This window comes from Dermochelys coriacea, chromosome 11, assembly GCF_009764565.3.
Source record: "Dermochelys coriacea isolate rDerCor1 chromosome 11, rDerCor1.pri.v4, whole genome shotgun sequence".
Classification (NCBI taxonomy): Eukaryota; Metazoa; Chordata; order Testudines; family Dermochelyidae; genus Dermochelys; species Dermochelys coriacea.
Window position 1 is genome coordinate 75,058,861 of NC_050078.2, and position 23,196 is coordinate 75,082,056.

At 41.3% G+C, this 23,196-nt stretch overlaps 1 protein-coding gene across 1 annotated transcript in view; it reads left to right on the top strand.

Annotated features, from left to right (window-relative positions):
• The window catches only part of HDAC4 (histone deacetylase 4), a 311,748-nt gene that overhangs the window by 245,170 nt on the left and 43,382 nt on the right, over positions 1–23,196 (top strand). Inside the window, 1 exon segment of the mRNA XM_038421049.2 lies at positions 10,449–10,495. Coding sequence (XP_038276977.2) covers positions 10,449–10,495 — 47 coding nt within the window.

Sequence of the window (23,196 nt, forward strand, 5' to 3'; positions counted from 1 at the left end):
GTATTATTGGCTGAGTGGCAAAGCATTCATTGTAATTGTATAGTGGACCCTCTGAGGTTATTTTTTCCCTTTGAAGATTGGAGCCTTCCTGAGTAGGGAAGTATATATTAGTCATAGACTTTAGACTTTCCCTCTTTCCTACTGTACAAACTAGGGATTGCTGCTCAGAAAAAGACTGTACTAGTATCACCCAAGTCACATTTAAATGAACGTCTTACCTGAGTATACTCATGCAGACACCTTCTCTTCTTTTGTAATTTTCAAGTGCCTGTTATCAGCATCAGGTGATAGGTTTGAATAATAGTTTTGAAAGTTCTCATCTGGGAGTCCAGAGTAAGAGACATGGTCCTGGAATCTGCAGTTTGAGAAAACCATAGCTGGGATTGATGGTGTGAAAAGGGGATTGACCTGATGGTCTTCAGTGGAGCTAATACTCACCGTAAGAGGGCTGGCAAGGCTTTGCTCCAAGTTCAGTAGCTACGTAAAAACCCCAAAGAGGAATACTATACAGCAGGTGTTTAAAAATCTAATCAGCACTGTGGTTATTGCTAAGTTTGAGACGGTTACCACCTCTTCAAAATCCAGAGAAATCTGAGCTGCAAACTTCTGGCTGTGTGAGTGGCACATGCACTCTGTAAAGAAAGTCAAACATCATGTCTTTGACAGTATAAAACTCTTGCTCTGTGTTACACAATATTTACCAGTCCAAATAAGCAACATATACATCTTCTCCCCTGCCGGATCATGACTGCCACATTTTTTAAATGAAACCAAGCATACCATCAAAAACGTGTGCAGCTGTGGGTGGTGTTAATTAGGTGGAACAGTGATATTCCAAAGGTGTATCTGATACTTGTAATAGTACAGAAGCTAAGGACTGCTGCCTATGCCTCACCCATATGCCTTGAGGACTGGATTCCCTGTGATGTAATCCAAGCATTTTCCAAGCACTTACAATTCATAGGAATATACGAACTGCCAGAATGGATCAGAAATATGGTCCATTTAGTCCAGTATCCTGTCTCTGACAATGGCCAGCACCAGCGGCTTCAGAGGAAAATGGAAAAAACTGCACAGTAGGTAGATGTGGGTTAATCTGCTCCCATAAAGGTATCATTCTAATACCTAATAATTAGAGATTGTCTTAAACTTTGAGGCATGAGTTTTAATATCCTTTCCAATCTACTTTTTTCATACAGGTTATTATAACTGGATATTCTTGTTATGCATGTAAATACCAAATCGTCTTTAGGTATTATATTATAAATATCACATGTATACATTGTCAATTTACTGTTATAAATATTATAAAATTCCCTCTTCGAATCTTGCTAAATTCTTGGCCTCGATGATCTCCTGTAGCAATGAGTTCCATGGTCAAATTATACACTATCTGAAAAAGTATCTCCTTTGAACAGTTTTGTATTTGGCACCTTTTGGTTTCATTAAATGTCCTCTTGTTCTTCTGGTACAAAACAGGGAGAACAAAAGCTCCCAATCTATTTTTCACCATTTTCTATACTTTCATCATGTCTTTGCTTTTATCATTTCCTTGCTGGAAAATTGTCCTGTGAGTCACTCAGTATAAAATCCCTGTACGGATGCTGTTTGCTTTTTCTCTAAGTTTGTTGCTGTTGTGAAAAGAAATAGTTTTAAATGTTTTACTTAGATGTCTGTTTTCATGATGGGCACACTTACACATTTTGACTGTTCAGAAACATGATGCCATCTTAAGATTCCTGACAGATATAAAGTATTTTATCAACACAAAGAGTACATACAAATCAGCCTTTTAAAAAAAAAATCAAAAAATTAAATTTTTATTTCAACCAGATAATCAGTATCTAGTAAATAAGAAATGTCATTCACCTTTCTCTAACAAAAAGTGTAAAAAAAAAAAAAAAGTCAAGACCCCGATAAATGTATATTAAGTTTCATATAATTGTTTAAATAAATATGTATAGATATACTATATTTTTCTGGTTAGCAAATTAGTACCAAATTATATCAACAAGTGAGAATCTATCCTTCTTTAGGAAAGTAACTAAAAAAGTACAAATGTAGATCAAGAATTAAAATTGATTATTTAAATCAGAGTTTCCTGCTTGCTGATTTTAAATACTGATTAAATTTGATTATGTAAATAGTTTTGATTTGAATCAATCATCTTTGTCACTGATATTAGAAGGGCCCCAAAGTAGGCCACTATAAATATTTTATTAATATTTAGCAATCCATGTGTTGTTTTCCAGAAAACTACCATTATTTCTATTCTTCATTGTGTATTTGATACTTGCTTATATCCCCTTACCTGCACTTAGGTTTATAGCTGCCCCTGCTAGCTGAAATCCATAGAAAATTGCAATCCATAGAAAAATAGTGGTCAGGAATATTAGACCTTTCAATTTTGCCACATTGCCAAGGAGAGACTAATCTACCATCCCACAGTGACCTGCAGCAATAGTACTTCTTATTACTGAAAATCCTAACACCTAACGTTCACACAGGGACACGTACTACCCTTTATCTTTATATAGAAATCCTGGTTGGGGCCACAGGATTTCCACATAATGAAAAAGAGGAAAAAGTGGCCCTGATTTGGCAAAACTAGTGATATATCCTGCAATCATACCACAAAAATAATTAGCCCTATAAAACCAAACATATAATATTGTGTATTTTACTTCGCATTCAGAAGAAAGTTTCTGAATCAAAATTTCCAAACACTTCAGAGTAATTTTAAGGCAAAGAAAAAAATAAATACACAAATATAAGTTAAAAGCAAACACCCAATTAGACAGGACTTTGAAACAGTCTCTTTTTGCCCACATGTATAAACTAATCAGAAAAGGGAAAACTTGTTTTCAAAAAAATCCTTGCTTTTTCAGTTCAGAAACACATAATTCTAAACACAGAGGATGTCACATCTCTAAAATTGTACCCTGTTTAGAGGATAGCTTGACAATTACTGACTTCCATTCTGTTCTGTCAGTCCCTTCTGGCCTGAAACTCTCCTACTCTGACAATTTGGACAATTTTGCCAACTTGTACATGTTTCTTGATTGACATTTTAAAACTACCAGGGAGATCTTGAGAGGGAGGAATAGCTCAGTGGTTTGAGCATTGGTCTGCTAAACCCAAGGTAGTGAGTTCAACCCCTGAGGGGGCCATTTAGGGACCTGGGACAAAAAATGGGGATTGGTCCTGCTTTGAGCAGGGGGTTGGACTAGATGACCTCTGAGGTCCCTACCAACCCTGATATTCTAGGATTCTATGATCTTGGATTTAACCATTTACAATGACAGTTTTTAAATGTAAACCATTAAAGACATCCCTTCTCAACATTCACAATTTAGAAGTGTGTGATCAGTCACGTTCACAGCATTTAACTGAAAAGACACATAAGTAGCTGTTGGAAAAGAATAGAGATTCCACAGACATACATGCTTGGAAGGAGGTTGTGGTAGGTGTGGGGAGGACATCCATGAGACAATAGTGTCTCTCTGGTGGAGACAGGGAAAAGCAGAGAAATAGAAGAGATGGGATTAAAATATTGCGAATACTTTAAATAAATTACGAAAATTAGAGGAAGGCAAAAGGTCACAGGTAAAGTAGGATAGAGAGAAAGAAAAGAGATGGGGAAAGGAAGGCTAGAGTGAAAGGAAGTAATAGGAGAGGAGATGGCATGAAAGTCAATGAATATCAGAAGGAATGGCTGAAGAGACTATCCTTCAGCAATATGTTATCAAAGTGGTATGTTTTATAATCCAAACCAACCAACCAAAAAAATGTTTACATATTCTCTAGCAGATATTGTTTTCCTTTAACAAAGCTAATTCTCCTTCAAGTGCTTGCTCATGTCAATTCCATTCTAGGTATGTGCACCCCTACGTGCGCAGTCGTTGGAGACTTTTGCCTTAGTGGTATCCATAGGGTCAGCTGCGGTGCCCCCTTGAGTGCCACACTCATGAATCAGTATATCAGGCGCTGCCGACCCTACACCCTTTCAGTTTCTTCTTACAGCCCCTGCATTGCAAGAGTGTTAGCGGTTCTTTCAACCTATTGTTCTCTCTTCTTTATAGTTAGTTGTTAGGTGCTTAGTTTGATCATTAAGTGTAAGATTATAGTTTTACTAGTTAGAGTCCTGGCTGGAACTTTGGAGAGGGGCATGTCCTGTTCCCCAGGCTTTAAGCCATGTTCATCGTGTACTTGGCCAATGCCCATTAGTGACCCCCATGAGAGCTGTTTGAAGTGTCTGGGGGAATCACACAGAAAAGACAAGTGCAGGATCTGCAAAAACTTTCGCCCTCAAGCTCAGAAGAAGCAGGATCTCCACATGAGGGTCCTCCTCATGGAGGCTGCACTTAGTCCTGCCTCGGAGCCCTCCCAATTGGACTCCACATCTAGTACTTGGGGTCAGCACCAGAACCCACCTGGCACCGTTCCCCCTCAATCAGTGCCCGAGAAGCAGCTGAAGCCCAAGGGCCCATCGGCACCGCAGGACAAGGGGGCTTCAGGCAAAGGACCTGTGTTAAGCCACATGCCCACCCCGGAGCTACACACAAGTACCACTGTGGTTGGACCCCCTTGCCCAGCCAGGGATCCAACTCCCGGGAGCGGCAGGGGACCCCTGTGCCTGAGGCAGCCCTGGCAGCCAAGGACCAAATAGGCTTGCCGGCACCGCAGACGCCAAGCCAGGCAATGGACCCGGTTAAGGCCCAGATCCTAAGGGTAAGCCAGTTACGGGACCTCCCTCTAAAGCAATGGAGAGTCCCCGGACTTCAGGCGTTGATCCTCCTCACCACAGCCTTGGCTTCTGGTTAAAAGACCCAGAGCATGGATCACCCAAGTCATGATGCCATTCCCTGTACCCACGGTACCACAAGGCATCCTGCCAGAGATCACTGCGACACAGATCCCCATTTGCTAGGCAGTCCCCCCAGCGTCATCCCCCTCAGTGCGGGATCGTTCCCAGTCACGATACCAGTCTCTGACTGCCCGGTAGCGCTCTTCGAGCTGGCACCGTTCCTCACCCCTTATCGGTCGCCGACAAGGGTCAGCCGACAGACTCGGGTATCTACGCTCCTCCCTGCTTGCCAGAAGGGCACTGATCTGAGTCGGAGGGAGAGTTCAGCCCCTCACCTAGGAGCAGTGAATCACCGATGGCCTGCGAGACCAGTACAGCCCCAGCGGTAGTGGCGGCATGGCAGGAGGGGCAGTAGCCCACCAGTGGCAGTACTGAAGCCCGTGGGGTGTCCCTGTCATGCCAGTCCCATATTCCCACCATTCTTCTCAGGCCACATCGGACAAACTGCCTCCAGTCCAGTCGGCTCCAGCATAGGAGCGTGGTGCTGAGTCTGATGCAGATATGGCACAGTGGGCCCCGACACCCAAGCAGCCATCCCTGGACAGGCAAGGGAAAGCCACCCCTCTCCTGCGGTACAGTCTTCTTCATCATCTCCGGACGAGGCGGTAGCGGGCCCCTCGCAAGCGAGCAGCCTTCTCCGACGACTTCATAGAGCACCAGGTACTGCTCAAAAGGGTGGCTGCTAATCTGAACTTGGAGGTCAAGGAGCTAGCGAAGGAGTCTGATGACCTCTTCAATGTCATGCCTCCACTCTGGTTCGGATCACATTGCCTGTCCAACCAGGGGTCCTGAAAAGTGCCATGTCTGTGTGGCAGACCCCTTCTTCCATTCCGCCTACCTGAAAAGAAATATTATGTCCTGGCAAAGGGAGTTGACTATGAGTACACCCAACCTCCAGCAGGGTCTCTGGTAGTGTCTGCCATGGACAAAAGGGACAGGCCAGTGGCACACCCAAAAATCAAGACACCAAGAGACTGGACTTATTTGGCAGAAAAATTTATTCAACCACCAGCCTGCAATTTCGGGTGTCTCACCATCAGACCCTGCTGGCAGGTACAACTTCAACTTGTGGGACTCCATCAGCAAGTTCAAGGAGATCTTCTACAGAACTGAGCCCAGGAGTTTGCCACCTTGGTGGAAGAGGGTAAAGAGGTGGCGAGATGTGCCCTCCAGATGGTCTTGGATGCTACAGACTTGGCGGCCAGAGTGGTCACCTCTGCAGTGGTCATGAGGCGTAGCTCCTGGTTACAGTCCTCTGGGCTGTCCCAGGAGATGCAGACTACCCCCATGATCTCCCATTCGAGAGGGCAGGGCTCTTCTTGGATCAGACTGATGCACGGCTCCACGGCCTTAAAGACTCCCATGCCACCCTCCAGTCCTTGGGCCTGCACACTTTTTCCCACAGGGTCTCTGAGATTCGGGTACTTACCTATATGGTCTTTTACAAGGACCACGTCCGACTGCGTCCACACCCAGCATTCCTGCCCAAGGTGGTCTCCCAGTTTCATATGGGCCAGGACATTTATATGCTCGTCTTTTTTTTCAAGGCCGCATAAGTCAGAGGAGGAGCGTCTGCTGCATTCCTTAGATGTCAGAAGGGAGCTGGCCTTCTATATTGAATGGACCAAGCCATTCCACAAATCTACACAGGTGTTTGTGGCCAAGACAATGAAAGGTCGTCCGGTGTCCGCTCAAAGACTTTCTTCTTGGATCACCACCTCAATTCACTACTGCTCTGACCAGGTGACAGTGCCACCGCCTGTTATGGTCACCGCCCACTCAACAAGGGCGCAAGCCTCATGGGCAGCTTTCCTACTCCAAGTGCCTATCCAAGACATCTGTAGGGCGGAAACTTGGTCATCTGTCCACATGTTCACATCCCATTACACACTTACCCAGCAGGCCCGGGACGATGCTGGATTCAGTAGAGCAGTACTGCAAGCTGCTAGACTGTGAACTCTGAACCCACCTCTGAGGATACTGCTTGTGAGTCACCTATAATGGAATCGACATGAGCAAGCACTCGAAGAAAAAACAGTTACCTCCTTTTGTAACTGTTGTTCTTGGAGATGTGTTGCTCACGTCCATTCCATTACCTGCCCTCCTGCCCCTCTGTCAGAGGTACCGACAAGACAGAACTGAGAAGGCAAAGGGTCGGTGGCACCTGATATACTGACATGAGCACGGTGCTCGAGGGGATGCTGCAGCTGACCCTACGGATACCACTAAGGTAAAAGTCTCCAACTGTACAGGTGGGCACGCACACACTAGAATGGAATGGACATGAGCAACACATCTCGAAGAACAAAAGGTAGGTAACCGTTTTTTTTCATCACTTTGTTCAGAGTTACGGAAATTTTAAATCTAATATTAACATAATCCAGCCCCCATAAAACAAAGAACCCCAAGCTAAAGAGTTGCAGTGACATGGGATTTCTACCCATGGGACCATTTTAGGCTCCAATGACATTAGGTGTCTCTTGGCTAACAGCAAGAAAAATACAACTCTTAACCCTTTCATTAAAGCAGATCAATAATCCCCTGTTGAGCAAACAGAGAAAGAGTGAATGAGAGATGAGCTTGATAGAGGGTAATGTTTCTGATGGAAAGAGAATTGATTGTAAGAATAATATTCATGGATAATGTGTTGGAGCCTGTGTGGTGCTGTACTGTGTATTCTAACTATGCACCACAACTCTCTAAGGAGCCATTTTAAATGCCCTGCTGGAGCATGCAGCACCCATGGGAGGGCCCCTGGGACCTCCATTGGGAGGGGCTCACCAGTAGTTTAGAGACTTAACTGAGCTTACAAGAGAATTCTCACCTTGCCAGGTAGATTATTTTCCCTGCTCACTTAGCCCAGAGTTATGCTGTGCCATAGATGTGTGGCTCATTCCCAAGCCATGTGAGTATCCTTGCCCTTTACTGCATATGTTATCACCACCTGCCCACGCTACCTGGTTGGCCTCTCCTAGTATGGAGCTCCTGCTGTTGTCATGGTTCTATCATGCACTGCACGTCTGGCTGCCAGCATTTACTATTCTGTGTAGCAATTACCACAGAGACAAAGGAAAAGGGCACATCACAGCAAAATGTGGCTGCCAGTCATCCTGCAGAGAGAAATTAAATTGAGGACCTGGCAGCCACGGATGCACAGGGTTGGGCTGTAGGGGGGAGATAACTGCAGGTTTCATAAGCCTAGCTGGGACATAACTTTGGAACGGGGACATTTCCAGAAGCCCCGTGTAGATAGCCACTTTTTGGAGCAGGGATGGGGAGGATGAGAATGTCTTTAACAACCCAGCATTGGTTTAGATTTACTTTTGCGATGGATCTAGTTCACAATGAAAACAGCTGTCTTTGATGTGTTTGAAAAAAACAGTTCAAGAAGTTATAAGCAGATGAATATTCCTGAAAGCAAGCCCATTTCTGCTTATTGTGCTTTCTTAATTTATGACCCAAATTTTTTTTTAAATATGTCAAAGGACTAAACCCACAGCAAGTTTGAAGCTTAAAAACAAACCTGTGTTTGAATTACTGGCATGCAGAGAATCTTTACTTTTGTTAATAGAGATGTGTATACTACCATTCGCGCCATTAAAATGGATCAACTGATTTTGTTTGAACTTTCCTCCTGAAATAGGTCTGAGAGTTGGGAATTTCAGCCCAAAGGGAGCCATTTAGAAAGCTGAGAGAAGGAAAACAAGAGTCTTGCATGGAATGACTTTTCATTTATGTTTTGATGGCTATGATGTCATTTATTCTAGCAGCATTTATTCAGAGAAACCAGGAAGTCTGCATCTCAAATTTCTCAGCATTATAAGCAAGTTCTTTCAAATGTTGTAGAAATCTAATACTAATTAATTGTACTTTTAAACTGCTTTATTCTTGTATCATCTTTGCATCTTTCAAACAAATTTTAAAAGACTTTGCAATCCTTTGTTAACATGGAAGAAACCTATTTAAATCCATTACTGATATTTGAATTGGTAAAATTTGAATATTTTTATTATGTTAGAAATACAATTTATCCGATGGTGTCTGAAGTTCATGGTTAGCTGTGACAAGTTGGTGGCTTTCCTGGCAGGATATGTAAACTTGCTTAGGTGTTTCTACCACCCTTGAAAGTTTTGGGTGAAATATATAGGCACCTCTATTATCTGACAGCTTAATGCTATGGAACCTGCAGAACAGCTTTTAAATGTAGGCGAATAAGGCTACTTTAAATCTATGCACTGAAAACATAAAATGTTGTCAGAACGATTAATATTAAATAATAGGTGGATTACCAGTTGAAGATGTGGCCGGAGATCTCAGGCAAGGTTATGTGAGTACTTCCATATGTATCTCCTAAAACAATGAATCTTGTGGAAGTATTAACCTCACTTTCAGCTGAAGGGGAAAACTTGTGTAGCTGTGTCTGAGATACATTTCACTCCAGCATGGTTCTCAGTCTCTAAAGTGTGCTTTCCATCACTGTTATTGCATGATCTACAAAGGAGTTTATTTGCATTTTAAGGAAACTTCCTCCATTTTATTATATCAATATAGACTAACTAAAATAACAAGAACCCAATCTGGTGAAAACATTTCCATCAAACTTATTTCACTGTTGGCTGAGATGTAACTAAATGTAGTCAGAGCTAACTAATATCAGGCAAATCGCTCCAAGGGTTTTAATGTGTGTGGGTATATCTATTTATATACATGTTTTCTTCCTGCCATGTGTTTGTATATGCATGTGTATATAGATATAACTGTACACACTGTATATATAATAGTAATGAATTGTAATACAGATGTTCTCTGTTCAGAATTTTTTGTCCAAGAGTTGTGCATATTATAGCTATCGACATTATATTCCATCATGATGTAGTATTCTGAGGTACAAAGAGTATTATCGCTGATGTATGGGCAGAGATAATAACATTGCCATTCTCATCAGTTCACAATGTCTTCCCAGCATCTTTTTTCTGTTTTTCTGAAACTCTTAAAGTGGTTTCCCTCTTTCTGTCTTAAGCAACTCATGTTCTCTGCTGGCTAGTTATCTATTTTATGGTATTTGTCTCTTTTAATAGCACTGTCTGAAAGTGTCTAATACAGTCCAAAAATCTCTAGTACTATATTGACTAATTTTCATATTATGGAGTTCTGAATAAACAAGTGCAGTCAGCTAATAATTAGGTTTTTCATGCTTTGATGTTCCCCTTTAGTTTAAAGTAGTAGGTCCCCATTACAGCCTTAATCTCAGCAGACATGTTCAGGAGTCACTATTAGCAGTCACTACTATTGCTATCAATTTTATTTCTATGAACAAGACTTCAGCAGACTCATTTTTTATATTCACTGCGATTGGTTGAAATCTAGGAACTGTACATACAGGTGTGTATAGTTCATACACTTGTCTATTCTATATATGCACATGTTGAAATATTATCTTTTTTGTGTCCCTTTCAACACAAGTAATAAAACCGAAGCATGTTACTGTGTTAGAAAAGGTTTCAGCATTACCATAAAAATCATCCACCAAACCTGTGAATTCTACCTTTTTGATAACTTGCTGCTCTAATTTTTTCCGCAGGTTCTATAACATCAATGTTTGTCAGGCTCCCTTGTGGTGGTGTTGGAGTAAGTATTTTCTTTAATGAGTAAATAATGCCCTGTTTGTTCTCTGAGTCCCAATGGTAACAAAAATTGTTGCCTTGTTTTCTGCCAAGCAGATAATTACTACCAGATGTTATCCATAAACAGGGTCCTTCTGGGGTGTGGGATTGCAGTGACAGCCTCACATGTGTTGCTTCAAAAGCAGTGTGAGAGTTTTAACTATTTTGAGCACTGAAATCTATTATGCATGCTTTGTCTCTGACTGTTTAGCAGAGAAACCTCATTTTCCAAGCAGTGATGTTGAAGGTTTAGATTACCACATTGTAAAATAACTATCAACAATGTGCTGCAGATATAGAGAAAGAAAGATGTACTTTCTGTGTCACTCAGACTGTGTAGGTGGCTTCTTGTGTCTTGTTTGTGCTTCAGAGCTGCCTCTACATAGTGCTAGAGGTGGAAAATATTTTATTAAAACAATGGTGGTTGAAGAATAATATCTTAGATGTTGCTGTAAGCAGTAGTTTGTTGTTTTTGTTTCTGGGCTACGTGACTGTTCTGGAGTGAAATGTCTTGCAAGTTGCACTGCAGAAGAGAATTGTAGCTTTCAGCATCTGGCATCCTTCAGTATGGAGTCTAGGACAATCATGTCTGAATTATGAATGAGGTGACTAAAATTTCCATCCCTCATGAACAGTTGAACATCAGTATTCAGCAGTCAAAACTGCATATGCATAAAGGAATTTTTTCCTGCTCCAATAATGTTAACATATAGATACAGTGAGATGAAACTCTAAAGCCTAGAGTTCTTTCAAGCTAATATTTTTGCTATAAAGATTTTGCATAGAGTGACAATACAGAAAATAATCTGAAAAAATAGAAAAGGCATTGTATTTGAAACCTCACATTGGTGGTTCTTATACATAATTATAGTTTGTGAGGTTGAATCTGGAGGTCTGGATTCTGTTATGGAAATGAAACAAAATTGTTTTCTTCCTGAGTCTTTGCAAAATTGCTCCTTTGAAAATTATCCTGTCAAAAAAAAATCTGCATTTATTCATACCATCGTCACCACCATCAAGCACTCCTAGAGATATTTTATTTTGTATTGTAAATATACTGCAGTCTCCTAATTCATGGCAAATTTTTGGCTACACTTGAAAAGGTTTGGATTTACTCTGCCCTGCAGCCAGGCATGCCATTCAAAGCAAAAATTATCATTTGCAAATGGAAAATGAATGGTAACTAGCAGAGACAGCAACTGGGCTGAACACAGAAGGAATTAAGTTCTGAAACAAAAACAAAAACCCATGATGTTGGTACTACTGAAACTATTCCATGGATAATGTGTGCAGTATTTGTACTCATGAAGTTAACATCCTGATGCCAGTTTTCTCAGAGTATCTTTATATATCTGTTTACTATTTCAGACATACTGATGGTACAATAGCGTGTATAGATTGCCCAAGATGAATATATTTGCTTTAATAGCTATCTATCAACCTCAAGCTGACATCTAAGATTTTTCCTAAAAATCTGCTTTAAACAAATCCCTTTCTGGGATAATTAGCCTGTTGTTTGGGTAACTTTGCCACTTCCTTTCTTAGTACAGAAAAATATGTTCTCCTTTTCTCTGGTTTGAATTCCCTTTAGATCAGTGGTTCTCAAACTTTTATATTCGTGACCCCTTTCACACACCAAACCTCCGAGTGCGACCCCCCTTATAAGTTAAAAACACTTTTTAAATATTTAACACTATTATAAATGCTGGAGGCAAAATGGGGTTTGGGGGTGGAGGCTGACTGTTCGCGACCCTGACATAATAACCTTGTGACCCCCCCAAGGGGTCATGACCCACAGTTTGAGAACCCCTGATTACATAGAAGTGTGGGATTTGCCCCTCCACCCAGCATTGTCATGTAGGTTTTTTTGTTTTTGATTTTTTTAAAAAAATAAAATGTCTTGGATCCAGACTATATTGTCTGCCACTAAAGTTGTAGAACAGAGTCTCACCACAACAATGCTAAAGCTTCTATGCTTCAGTATTGGCTAGTATGGCTCAGTGAGGCAGTACTCATAATGTCTCTGTTCAGAAATCATCTGTTAACATGTACAGACATGAATAATCTAGTGAAATATCAGCTGATGTCATTTCTGCTGTTTGTGAGAAAAGATAATTGGGGAGGTTATGATGAAGCAAGAGTGTTATAGGCCTCAGGTTCTCTGTACCCAAGTCAGTCTGATTTCAGACTTTGGTCTGAAACTGCTCTGGTTAGTGTCTTTTTGGTGATGGATGAAGATCAAGTGCACAATACTAGACATTGCTTGACTGCCCTGAGGCTTCTGTCATTCTTTCTTTCCTAAGGCTGTTAGGAAGGTTTGTATGAAGGAATGCATTATACAGCCTTCAGTGTGGTAATGACACCAAGCTCTGTCTCCATCTTTTCTGACCTTACCAGGACAATTGAGTAACTGGCTCAGATCAGGGTTTGAATGAGAACTAGTCTGAGATTCAACCCACGCAAGCCTCTGATAATGGTGGCAGAAAATTTGGGAGAAGAAATGGCAGTAGCCTTGATTAAGGAAGTGTGCCCAGTACTTGTAGATTCACAATTTGGGGGTTGTGTTGTATTCCTTGTTGCTCCAGAATGCCCAGGTAATGGTGAAGCATACTTGAATAAATCTTCCCTTTTGGTGTGGATCTGTGCCTTTGTCACCTTGAGGTTAGGCTACGGCAGTGACCATACATGGGGTTACACAATGAGCCCACCAAGGAATTTAACCTATTGCAGAAAATGCGTCCGCCTTCTTATTAAGAGGTGTTTTTCACACAGAGAGCGCATTACACTGGTGATCTGTACTGGGCAGGGGTGGTTGATTTGTTTCCAAGTGGGGTTTAAGGAGTTAGTTTGGAGCATACGACCCCAAATGAATGGGCCTTTATTTGACTGCCTCTTTCATTATGTGTTGCTACGGCAGTTGTGATCTTCAGAGGTGCATAAGGTAATAGCCCCCTAGTTCAAAAAGAAAGATATGGTGGCATAGAGTTTTCATTAAAGATGCAGTTCTGGAATCTTCTTCCTCCATTGGTCCATTAGTCTGAGGATGAAAGGTTTAATTCTTCTTCAAGTGATGGTCTCAATTGTATTCCACTGTGACTTTGACATCCCCTCTTCTCCCCGCCGCCCGCCCCCGACTTCAAGCAGTGCCAAGAACTTCTGCACAGAGTCACCAGGGAACTTCAGATCCCTCTAGAGGAAAGCCAGGACTCCCAACACAAGTTCTTGGACATCCTCCACACCTGAGGTCTACAAGAATAGCTTTGCCTCTCAACAAGGCCATACTGGAGTCAGTTAAGCGTGTGTGGCACCCCTCCATACACACATCTATGCTCCCACCCCCAAAGGGGTGCAGATACACTATTATGTGCCAGCTAAGGGCTCAGAATTTTTATTCTCACAGCCAGCTCCCAACTGTGATTCAGGCTGCTTTGGAGAGGTTCAGGCAGCAACATCGTAGATCTACACCTGCAGATAAACAAAGGACGCTTAAATCTACAGGAAAGGAAGTTTTCTTATCCTCCATGGTATAGTTGAGGATAGCCAATTATCGCTGTTGTCTAAATATGATTTCCTGAACTACGCTAAATTCGAGAAATTCACCAACAACCTCTCACAAAAGAATCATACCCATTTCCAAAGTCTCATTGAGGAAGGTAAATTAATAACGAGAACTGCCCTCCAATCTGCAGTCAATGTGGCCTATACTTCCTTTAGAGCCATGGCTACGGCCATTGTTATGTAAAGTGACTGTCTTGGCTTTATGCTTTAGCGTTACGCAGGGAGGTCCAGAACACCGAGGACCTCCCCTTCGATGAATCTCATCCCTTCAGACAAAAGACAGATGTGTCACTAGACACCCTAAAGGCTAGGGCTACCCTTCGATTGTGGGGCATCTACACACTTGCACCTAAGATGAAGTTTCATCGCCTGCCAACCACACTGCTGTACAGGTCTCAACACTTATACTGCCAGAGACCCCACAAACCACTTGCAAAAAGCAGAAGGTTCAAAGGTCCTGCTTCCTTGTGCCCCCATCGGCCTCCATCTCAATCTGAACCCCTCACCAGAAGATATTTTTGACATGAGCCCAATAGCCACAAATCACTGAGCCTAGCACCTCGCAACCCCACTACTCCATTCAGCTAGCACTCTTTTTTTGGACACTTGGAGTGCGATGCTAATGGACAAGCAGTTGCCAAAAGTCATCCACTGTGCTATACAATTTAGTTTAACGCTACCTCCTCCAAAAAAAACCTCCGTCCCTCTTCAGGGACCACTCTAACAATAATATCCTCACTCAAGAGTTGAGCTCCTTACTGCCACAAAGAGCAATAGAATGCATTCCTCCCCAATATCAGGGAACAGGTTTTTACTTGACCTACATCCTAATACACAAGAAGAGGGGTGGGTGGAGACCAGTCATCAACCACCATCACCCTGACCACTTCATTTGAAAACTTAAATTTCTCATGGTCACATTGGCAGCGATAATTCCATCGTTAGAAAAAGGCATGCGGTTCATGACTCTTGATATGAAAGATGCTTACTTTCATGTTGATATTCATCCGCCCACAGATGTTTTGGTGGAATTTGACCATTTCCAATACAAAATATTATTCTTTGGGATAGCTACCACCCCCAGAGTCTTTAACCAGGTATTTTCAGGGGTGGCAGTTCATGTCAGACATTATGGCCTCCTTGTTTTTCAATACCTCAATGAGTGGCTCTTCACTGCTAGGTTCCCAGCAAGAGGCCTCTGCATTGACCTCTGTAATGCTCCGCCTCCTCTCCTCACAGTGTAAACATCGAAAAGTCCATCCTCACCCTCACGCAGTCTTTGGATTTCATCTGGGCAACTTTGAACTCTATCACCACAAGGGTGTACTTGCCCTCAGACAGATTCTGGACGATGAACTTTATCATAGCTCCTATCATCCTCCTCAGGTAACGGCCAAGAAATGTCTGTCCCTACTCAGCCACATGGCCTCCTGCACTTACATCACTCTGTTCACACGACTCCATCTATGTTTTCTTCAAGCATGGCTACAGTCAGCATGCTCACCAAGCTGTCATTCTATGAACCTTCTGCTCGCAGTTCCCACCAAGGGTACTGTCTTTCCTCCTGTGGTGGACAAATCCTCTGTTAGGAGTCCTCTTGCTCCCCTCTTATCCAGTCAAAACCTGTTATTGCCGCCACATCCCTAATAGGCTGGTGAGCCCTTATAGACAACCACATGACAAGGGACTTGGCCATCTCGAGAGTTCAGAATGCACATCAATGTCTTCGAGCAGTAAGAAGCCATGTTAGTTCTTTCTTCCATTCATCCATTCTTGCTATGTCCTGATAATGTCAGACAGCACTACTACCATATTCTGCATCAACAAGCAAGAGGGAGTGAAGTCTGCCTCCCTGTGCACAGAAGCAGTCAATCTCTGGAACTGGTGCCTCACTAATCAGATCACTCTATCTGCAGCCTACCTACGAGGGAAGCAGAATGTGCTTGCAGACTCCCATAGCAGACACTTTGCGATTGACCACGAGTGGGAACTCTACAACAGTGTGCTACACAACATTTCCATGCAATGAGAAACCCTAACCAGAGATCTATTTGCTTCTCAGACTAACAGAAAGTGTGCCTTGTATTGCTCCAGAGGAGCCCTAAGTTATCACCACAGCGCAATGCTGTCCTTCGCTCCTGGTCAGACGAGCTCTAATGTGCTTTCCCTCCACTACCACTCCTACTATGGGTGTGCTGCACAAGATCCAACAAGACAGGATGACGGTCATCCTGATCAGCCCTTCTGTTCCCTACATTTCTTTCCTGAACCTGCTGTTCACGTTGTCTCCTTCATCGATTACCATCCTGACATCTCCCGACCTCCTGATCCAGTGCAAACACCCTAATCCCACAACCCCTCCACCTCAGGACATGGTATTTGGATTTAGAATGAGCATTGTCTTTTGAATGTGCATGCTCCTCGGTCATGTGGGACATCCTTTCTCATAGCAGAAAAGACTCTACCAGAGAATGTTACCTGGCTAAATGGAAATTCTTCTCCTCCTGGACACACTAAGAGACATTATACCAGAAGCCACAGACATTTCCCTCATTTTAGACTATATCCTGTCTTTAAAGACATATGGTCTCTCCCTCAGCTCTCTGAGAGGCCATCTAGTGGTGATTAGCATATCCCATCGTCCTATTGAGGGCTACTCCATTTTCGCAAGCCCACTAATCAACCGAGTCTGGAAAGGCCTCATAAGTACCTTTCCATCTCCTCAAAAGATCATGCCCCAGTGGGACCTGAATCTTTGTTCTCGCAGCACTAATAGGGCTCCCCTTTTGAGCCTCTAGCTACTTGCTCCATGTCCTTTCTCTCCATGAAGGTCGCCTTCCTTGTAGCCATAGACCCCACTCCTTCGATGTGCAGTGGATTTTGGCCCTTTACCTGCAGAGAACAAGACCAATCAGGAACTCCCAGAGACTGTTTATTATGATAGCAGAGTGAGTCAGGGGTCATGTCATCTCCACCCAGATAATTTCTAACTGGATATCCGTCTCTCTGAAGACATTTCAATTTCTGATTGACAAAAGAAGCCTAGAAAAATTAAAACCTTAAAAAAAAGCCCTTAAATAAAAAACAGAATGAAATTATATAGGGATATTTGATAATATCAAGCATTGGCTGCCCTAGTGAGATCTGTTTTCTCTTGATTCGCCTGGGCCAGTAGTAACCCTGTGATATATCCTAATTTTTAAAAAAACAGATTACATAAGGGATAAACAGCACTACATTGAGTCCCGCAAGTATCACTTCTTAGGAAAGGTAGTATAAGACTTCTGACCCTCACACTGCCCCCATACTTCTCTGCCAACAAAAAGATTCATAGGAGCTGCAAAAGTTCAAACATGTGATTGAGGTTCAAGGAGCATTGACTTTCCCTACTCCTGTAAAGTCCATCACATCTTCCAAGAGTTTGTGAAACAGCAGTGTCAGCAACTTTATGGGAGGGGGGACCAAATACCAAATAGTGCAAATATTGTTCTCAAGAAGACGAGTGTGATGAACAGAGAAATTTCTCCTAAGCCAACAACAGCAGATTCAAAGAAGCAAGGCAGTCCAACTGCTCTTAGTACAATAACATCATCCAACTCAAGAAAAAAGACAGAAACCCAACAATGTATTATCAAAGAGCAAGAAATATACTTCTCTTCTCCTTAAAATCCTTCCAGAGGTTAGGACTGATGTGCAGGCCCAGCAACAACTCCTCTCATGGCCACCACACCAGAGAATTCATGGGGAGGAGAGGTAGGGAGACCAAATATTATCTGCTCAATAATGAACTTCATAAATCCAGAATGATGAATGGGTCAACAGCAGCCCATACACCAACAGCAGCAACTTCAGAATAGAAGAGGAGTCCAGATCATGGCCACCCTAGTAACATTTGCCATCCCAGTAGAGTATAAACCCTTGATACAGCAAAGTAATCCGGATCACATCAATGGTCAGTTCAGGTCCAATCAGTCTTATCTTAGAAATAAAATCGGACAGTTCTTCACATCAACAAACACTCTATGCTTACTCTGAGCCTGTTCCAGAAAGCTAGACTACCCACAGCTTGGAACAGTTCCATTAAGTCTTTTGGTAGCATTGTTTGTAATTTTAAATTTACTGAAAAAGTCGCATGCAGCAGGCAGATAAATATACAGTAAACGTTTTTGCATAAATTAGGATTGATTTTTGTGATGTATCCAGAGTGATTGGAAAATGTCCAACACAACTTTGGGGGTGAATCCTTAGGTCATTTTATAGAAAAAACGTTCCTGTGAACACGTGTCCTAAAATTCTTCCTAAGGGAGCTGCAGTCCCTTCAAGGAGCTGATGAAAAGTTAATTTCTGATTAATATCTCAAAAACGCTTTAATATAAAGTAATGACATTATGTCTGTGTCTTATCGTTAGTATGTGCTACCATATTACATTATCCAAAATGATTTAAACCGTAGGCATCCCAAACTGGCTGTTGGTCATTTTTATTTCATATTTCAAGAAAGTCTTGTCGTCAACTGCCCCGGCTACGAGCGGTAATATTATGTTCCATAATAAGTTAATAATTTGTGGTTATTATTTATTATTATGTTTAAAATTTATGGGTCCAAAGTTGAAAAATTAGTAATAAGTAAAATTGTTTGTATCGTTCTAAGCAGATTAAAATTTTTAAACAGTTTTCTCGGAAATGGTTAATTATACAAAATAAATTAAGAGTACCATTTTAATGTATGTTTTAGTATTAAATCATATTCCAGGGTCGTATCTATTAAACAGTCAAAGATTTACAAACTATTAAATAAAATTGGCCCAGTTCATGATGCCTGTAGTTTAAATAATTTTATTTGAATGATGTTATATGATAGAATGTTGAAAATATACTTTAATGGGAAAGCGGATTCAAATTGCAAACACAGTCCTTTTAGTAAAGAGAGCAAATTTTCTGAAATACGTTTTTCCTTCATCAGGCTGGAAACATTATACAAGATAGAAACTGTTATTTGCTCTATCTTGTATAATCTATTCAGGCTGATGAAGCAAAAACATATTTCCAAAAATTTGCTCTCTTTACTGAAAGGAGTGTGCTTGCAATTTGAATCCGCTTTCCCATTAAAGTTTATTTTCAACTTTGCAACGTGTAGCCTCGTTACTTCCCAACAATTAATGCTGTAGAACAGCGATAGCACGTCCTAACACTACGGCACGTACCAAATTTCATTGATATATCTATATTAAAGCATTTTTGAGATATTAATTAAAAACTTGGAAAATATTTTGAATATTTTTACCGCAAAATTTCATAAGAAAAACTAACTTGCAATTTATAAATAAAAATTTATATTAATTATGTATATTAAAATACTTCTTATGTCATTAAAACTGCAAAAAGCATGTTAAAATATTAAAATATGCTTTAATAATAATTTTGTGTAAAAAGAAAATGCGATCATTTTTGTCCAGAAAATCCAAAATAAATTCAAAGTACCTTACGTGGTTAAGATATCACAAGCAGGTACATTATAAAAAATGCAGTGCTTTTGTTCATTGCTTTTCAAAGATCATAACGAGAAACATTTGGATATGGTAGCAACACAAGAAGATTTGGTCTTGGCTTCAACAAAAAAATCAAATCTGCCCCCCTCCCCCATGATTGATAGCCGATTTACGAAAAAGGATCTCAACGACGTCTTTACTTTTGAAATTGAAAAACCCAAATTTGGGCTTTGGGGAAAAGCAAAGAAGAAATCGGCAATGTGCAAGGTGGAAAAGGAAGTGAATAGCGAGCTCAAACTATGTAGCTTCAAGACAAGTGAAGCAAGTGCCGTGAAAAGTTTCAGCCTTTGGCGGCATGTAAAACGTAACCATCCTGAAAACCATGCAGCTCTGGTTACAAAAAAGGTTCAAAAAAAAAAAAGATGAGGCAAAACAGAAAGCTGATGCGACTAAACAATGTTCATCTGGCTCTTTGAAAACTCCTGGAGAAAAGATTTTTTGCAGGACTTCATCTGAAAAGAAACCCAAAATTGAGCAAACAAAACTTGACTCAGATTTGAAGTCCTCAAAAGTTACAGTCACCATGGATGCCAATACTTTCCATGAAGGGCTGATGGAAATGGTTTGCTTGAGTTCAACACCGATCACTACCTTCAGGCTAAAGAACTGAGTCAACAGTGTGCCGTTGTTGCCAAGAAGGCCAATGGCATTTTGGGATGTATGAGTAGGGGCATTGCCAGCAGATCGAGGGACGTGATCATTCCCCTCTATTCAACATTGGTGAGGCCTCATCTGGAGTACTGTGTCCAGTTTTGGGCCCCACACTACAAGAAGGATGTGGAAAAATTGGAAAACTTCCAGTGGAGGACAACAAAAATTATTAGGGGACTGGAACACATGATTTATGAGGAGAGGCTGAGGGAACTGGGATTGTTTAGTCTGCGGAAGAGAAGAATGAGGGGGATTTGATAGCTGCTTTCAACTACCTGGAAGGGGGTTCCAAAGAGGATGGATCTAGACTGTTCTCAGTGGTAGCGGATGACAGAACGAGGAGTAATGGTCTCAAGGTGCAGTGGGGGAGGTTTAGATTGGATATTAGGAAAAACTTTTTCACTAGGAGGGTGGAGAAACACTGGAATGCGTTACCGAGGGAGATGGTGGAATCTCCTTCCTTAGAAGTTTTTAAGGTCAGGCTTGACAAAGCCCTGGCTGGGATGATTTAGTTGGGGTTTGGTCCTGCTTTGAGCAGGGGTTTGGACTAGATGACCTCCTGAGGTCCCTTCCAACCCTGATATTCTATGATTCTATGGAAAGAGAAATTTCCTTGCAATCAATGCTCAGTACTACGAAGAAGGAAAAGATAAAGCTGTGGTAAAAACCTTGGACATAATCGACACTGAAGGGCGTCACAATTCTTCGTATGTGAAAAGTCAAGTAAAAGCTATTTTAGAAAAAATTGGGATCAGTGAAATGCAAGTGCTGAGCATCTGCTTGACAACGCAGCAAACATGACATGTGCCATCAAAAATTTCAGTGAGGACAATGAAACCATTTCTACCTCTGAGAACAGGGATGTGGACAGAACTGAAGCTATTTTACCTGATGAAGGGAACTAAAGGAATGGATGAAATCGAACTCAACATGGATGCTGCTGCGCAATGGGTTAATGACCCTAGCCTCATACTTCCAACATGGCTTCATGAGGACAACTCAAAAGTCCAACTGATGAGGTGTGGTATTCACACTTTTCAGTTGGCAATTGGAGATGGATTGAATAAAGAACGTGTGAAGAAATTTCTGGCAAAAATTCAACAAGTCTTTGTCAAACTATAAACCCCAAGTATTCGCAGCGTTCTGCTTGATCTACATGGGGTAACTCAATCATTGGATATTGTTACTCGCTGGAGTTCAACATTTGCGATGATTGATCGGCTTCTCGTTTTTCAATCTTACTGTGAACAAGGGGCTGCTGCTGGAACAAGAGAACTCAAGTTAACAAAAGCTGAATGGGAAGAAGCGAAGAACTTGCGGGATCTCTTGGCAAAGCCAAACCAACAACCGTGAATCTTCAAGCTGTTGATGTAACCTCGGGAGTTTTAATGAAGGAATGGCGAAAACTGTCAACATTCTTGAAAGAAAATGGTGGACAAATTGCAGAAGGAATTCTGTCCTCCATGCAGAAACGCGATGAGAAGCTTTTTGACAATATTCATTTCCTTGCTGGAGTTTGTTGACCCATGGTATCGGATTCTTCTTACCTCAAGGGAAATACCAAAGACAAAGGAAGGGCCCCTTGATATTGCTCAATGACTTGAAATACAAAATCTATTTCTACATTTGAACACGGTGACAGAGGTTGAAGAAAACAAAACACAACAAAAGGACAGGTTTCAGAGTAGCAGCCATGTTAGTCTGTATTCACAAAAAGAAAAGGAGTACTTGTGGCACCTTAGAGACTAACAAACTTATTTGAGCATAAACTCATGAGGTACAGCTGATCCGATGAAGTGAGCTGTAGCTCACGAAAGCTTATGCTCAAATAAATTTGTTAGTCTCTAAGGTTGCCACAAGTACTCCTTTACAACAAAAGGAGTCATCAACAATCGAATCTGCGGTTTCGGAAAGTTCACATCCTTCAGAAATAGCAGGCTGTTCTCAGACTTCCATCTCCACTCTGAACTTGTTCGAGCGTCCATCCCTGAGACATCTTCAACCGTCACAGGGAAATGGAGATAATTCAAGCACCAATTCTTCAGAAGATGACGCCTTCGAAAAGGAATTGGATAAACAAGAAAGACGCCGGTGAGTTTCTGCGATTCATAATTGTAATGAAGCAATATTCAAGGGAAACTTTCAGGAAGATTGTATGGCAATGAGCATGCAAACAACTCAAGCTAGTGTAGAATGACTGTTTTCGGCTTTAAAGTTAATTTTAAATGATTTGCGGCAGGCTATGAAAGACGACTAGATTGCTGCAATAATTTTTTACAGAATGAATTATGAATCATTCTAGTTTATATTATTGTTGAGGACATTTAAATTGTTTTAAAAGTCTGAATAAAAATACTGTTTTTTCAAAATTACAGTATGCACTTTTTTATTTAGTTAAAAATTAATTTGAGTCGGAGCGTGGAGCGGAATCGGAGCGGAGCTGGAGCGGAGCAATTGAAAAACATGATTGCTCCAAATCCCTGCTTTGTGCAGTTGTTGGGCTTGTTGTGGTAAAAGCCAACATTCCACACTTTCTGTTTAAATGAGAACATGATCTTGTTCAATAACGAGCAGCCACAGAATTTCAAAAGAAAGAAAGAAAAATTTTCTCCCCTTGTCTGGTCTACATTTTTGTCAAAGGGATTTGCTCCTAATTCTGTCAAATATTTGACATTTAAACTAAATGTCCACAGTTAGCATCTAGATGTTGAAGGGCCATTCTGAGCCTAAGCTAGCTAAAATTTATTTTCTGATTCTCTAGCGGAGTAATTTCAGTGTAAATCTAGCGAAAATAGATTTGACAAGGATTTAGAGAATTGTCTATTCTTAAACATCATTCTTCAGTGATTTATTCCCTCTTTAGTAGTTTTTTTGTTTTACATTTTCTTAAAGCTTTTTGTTTGATCTT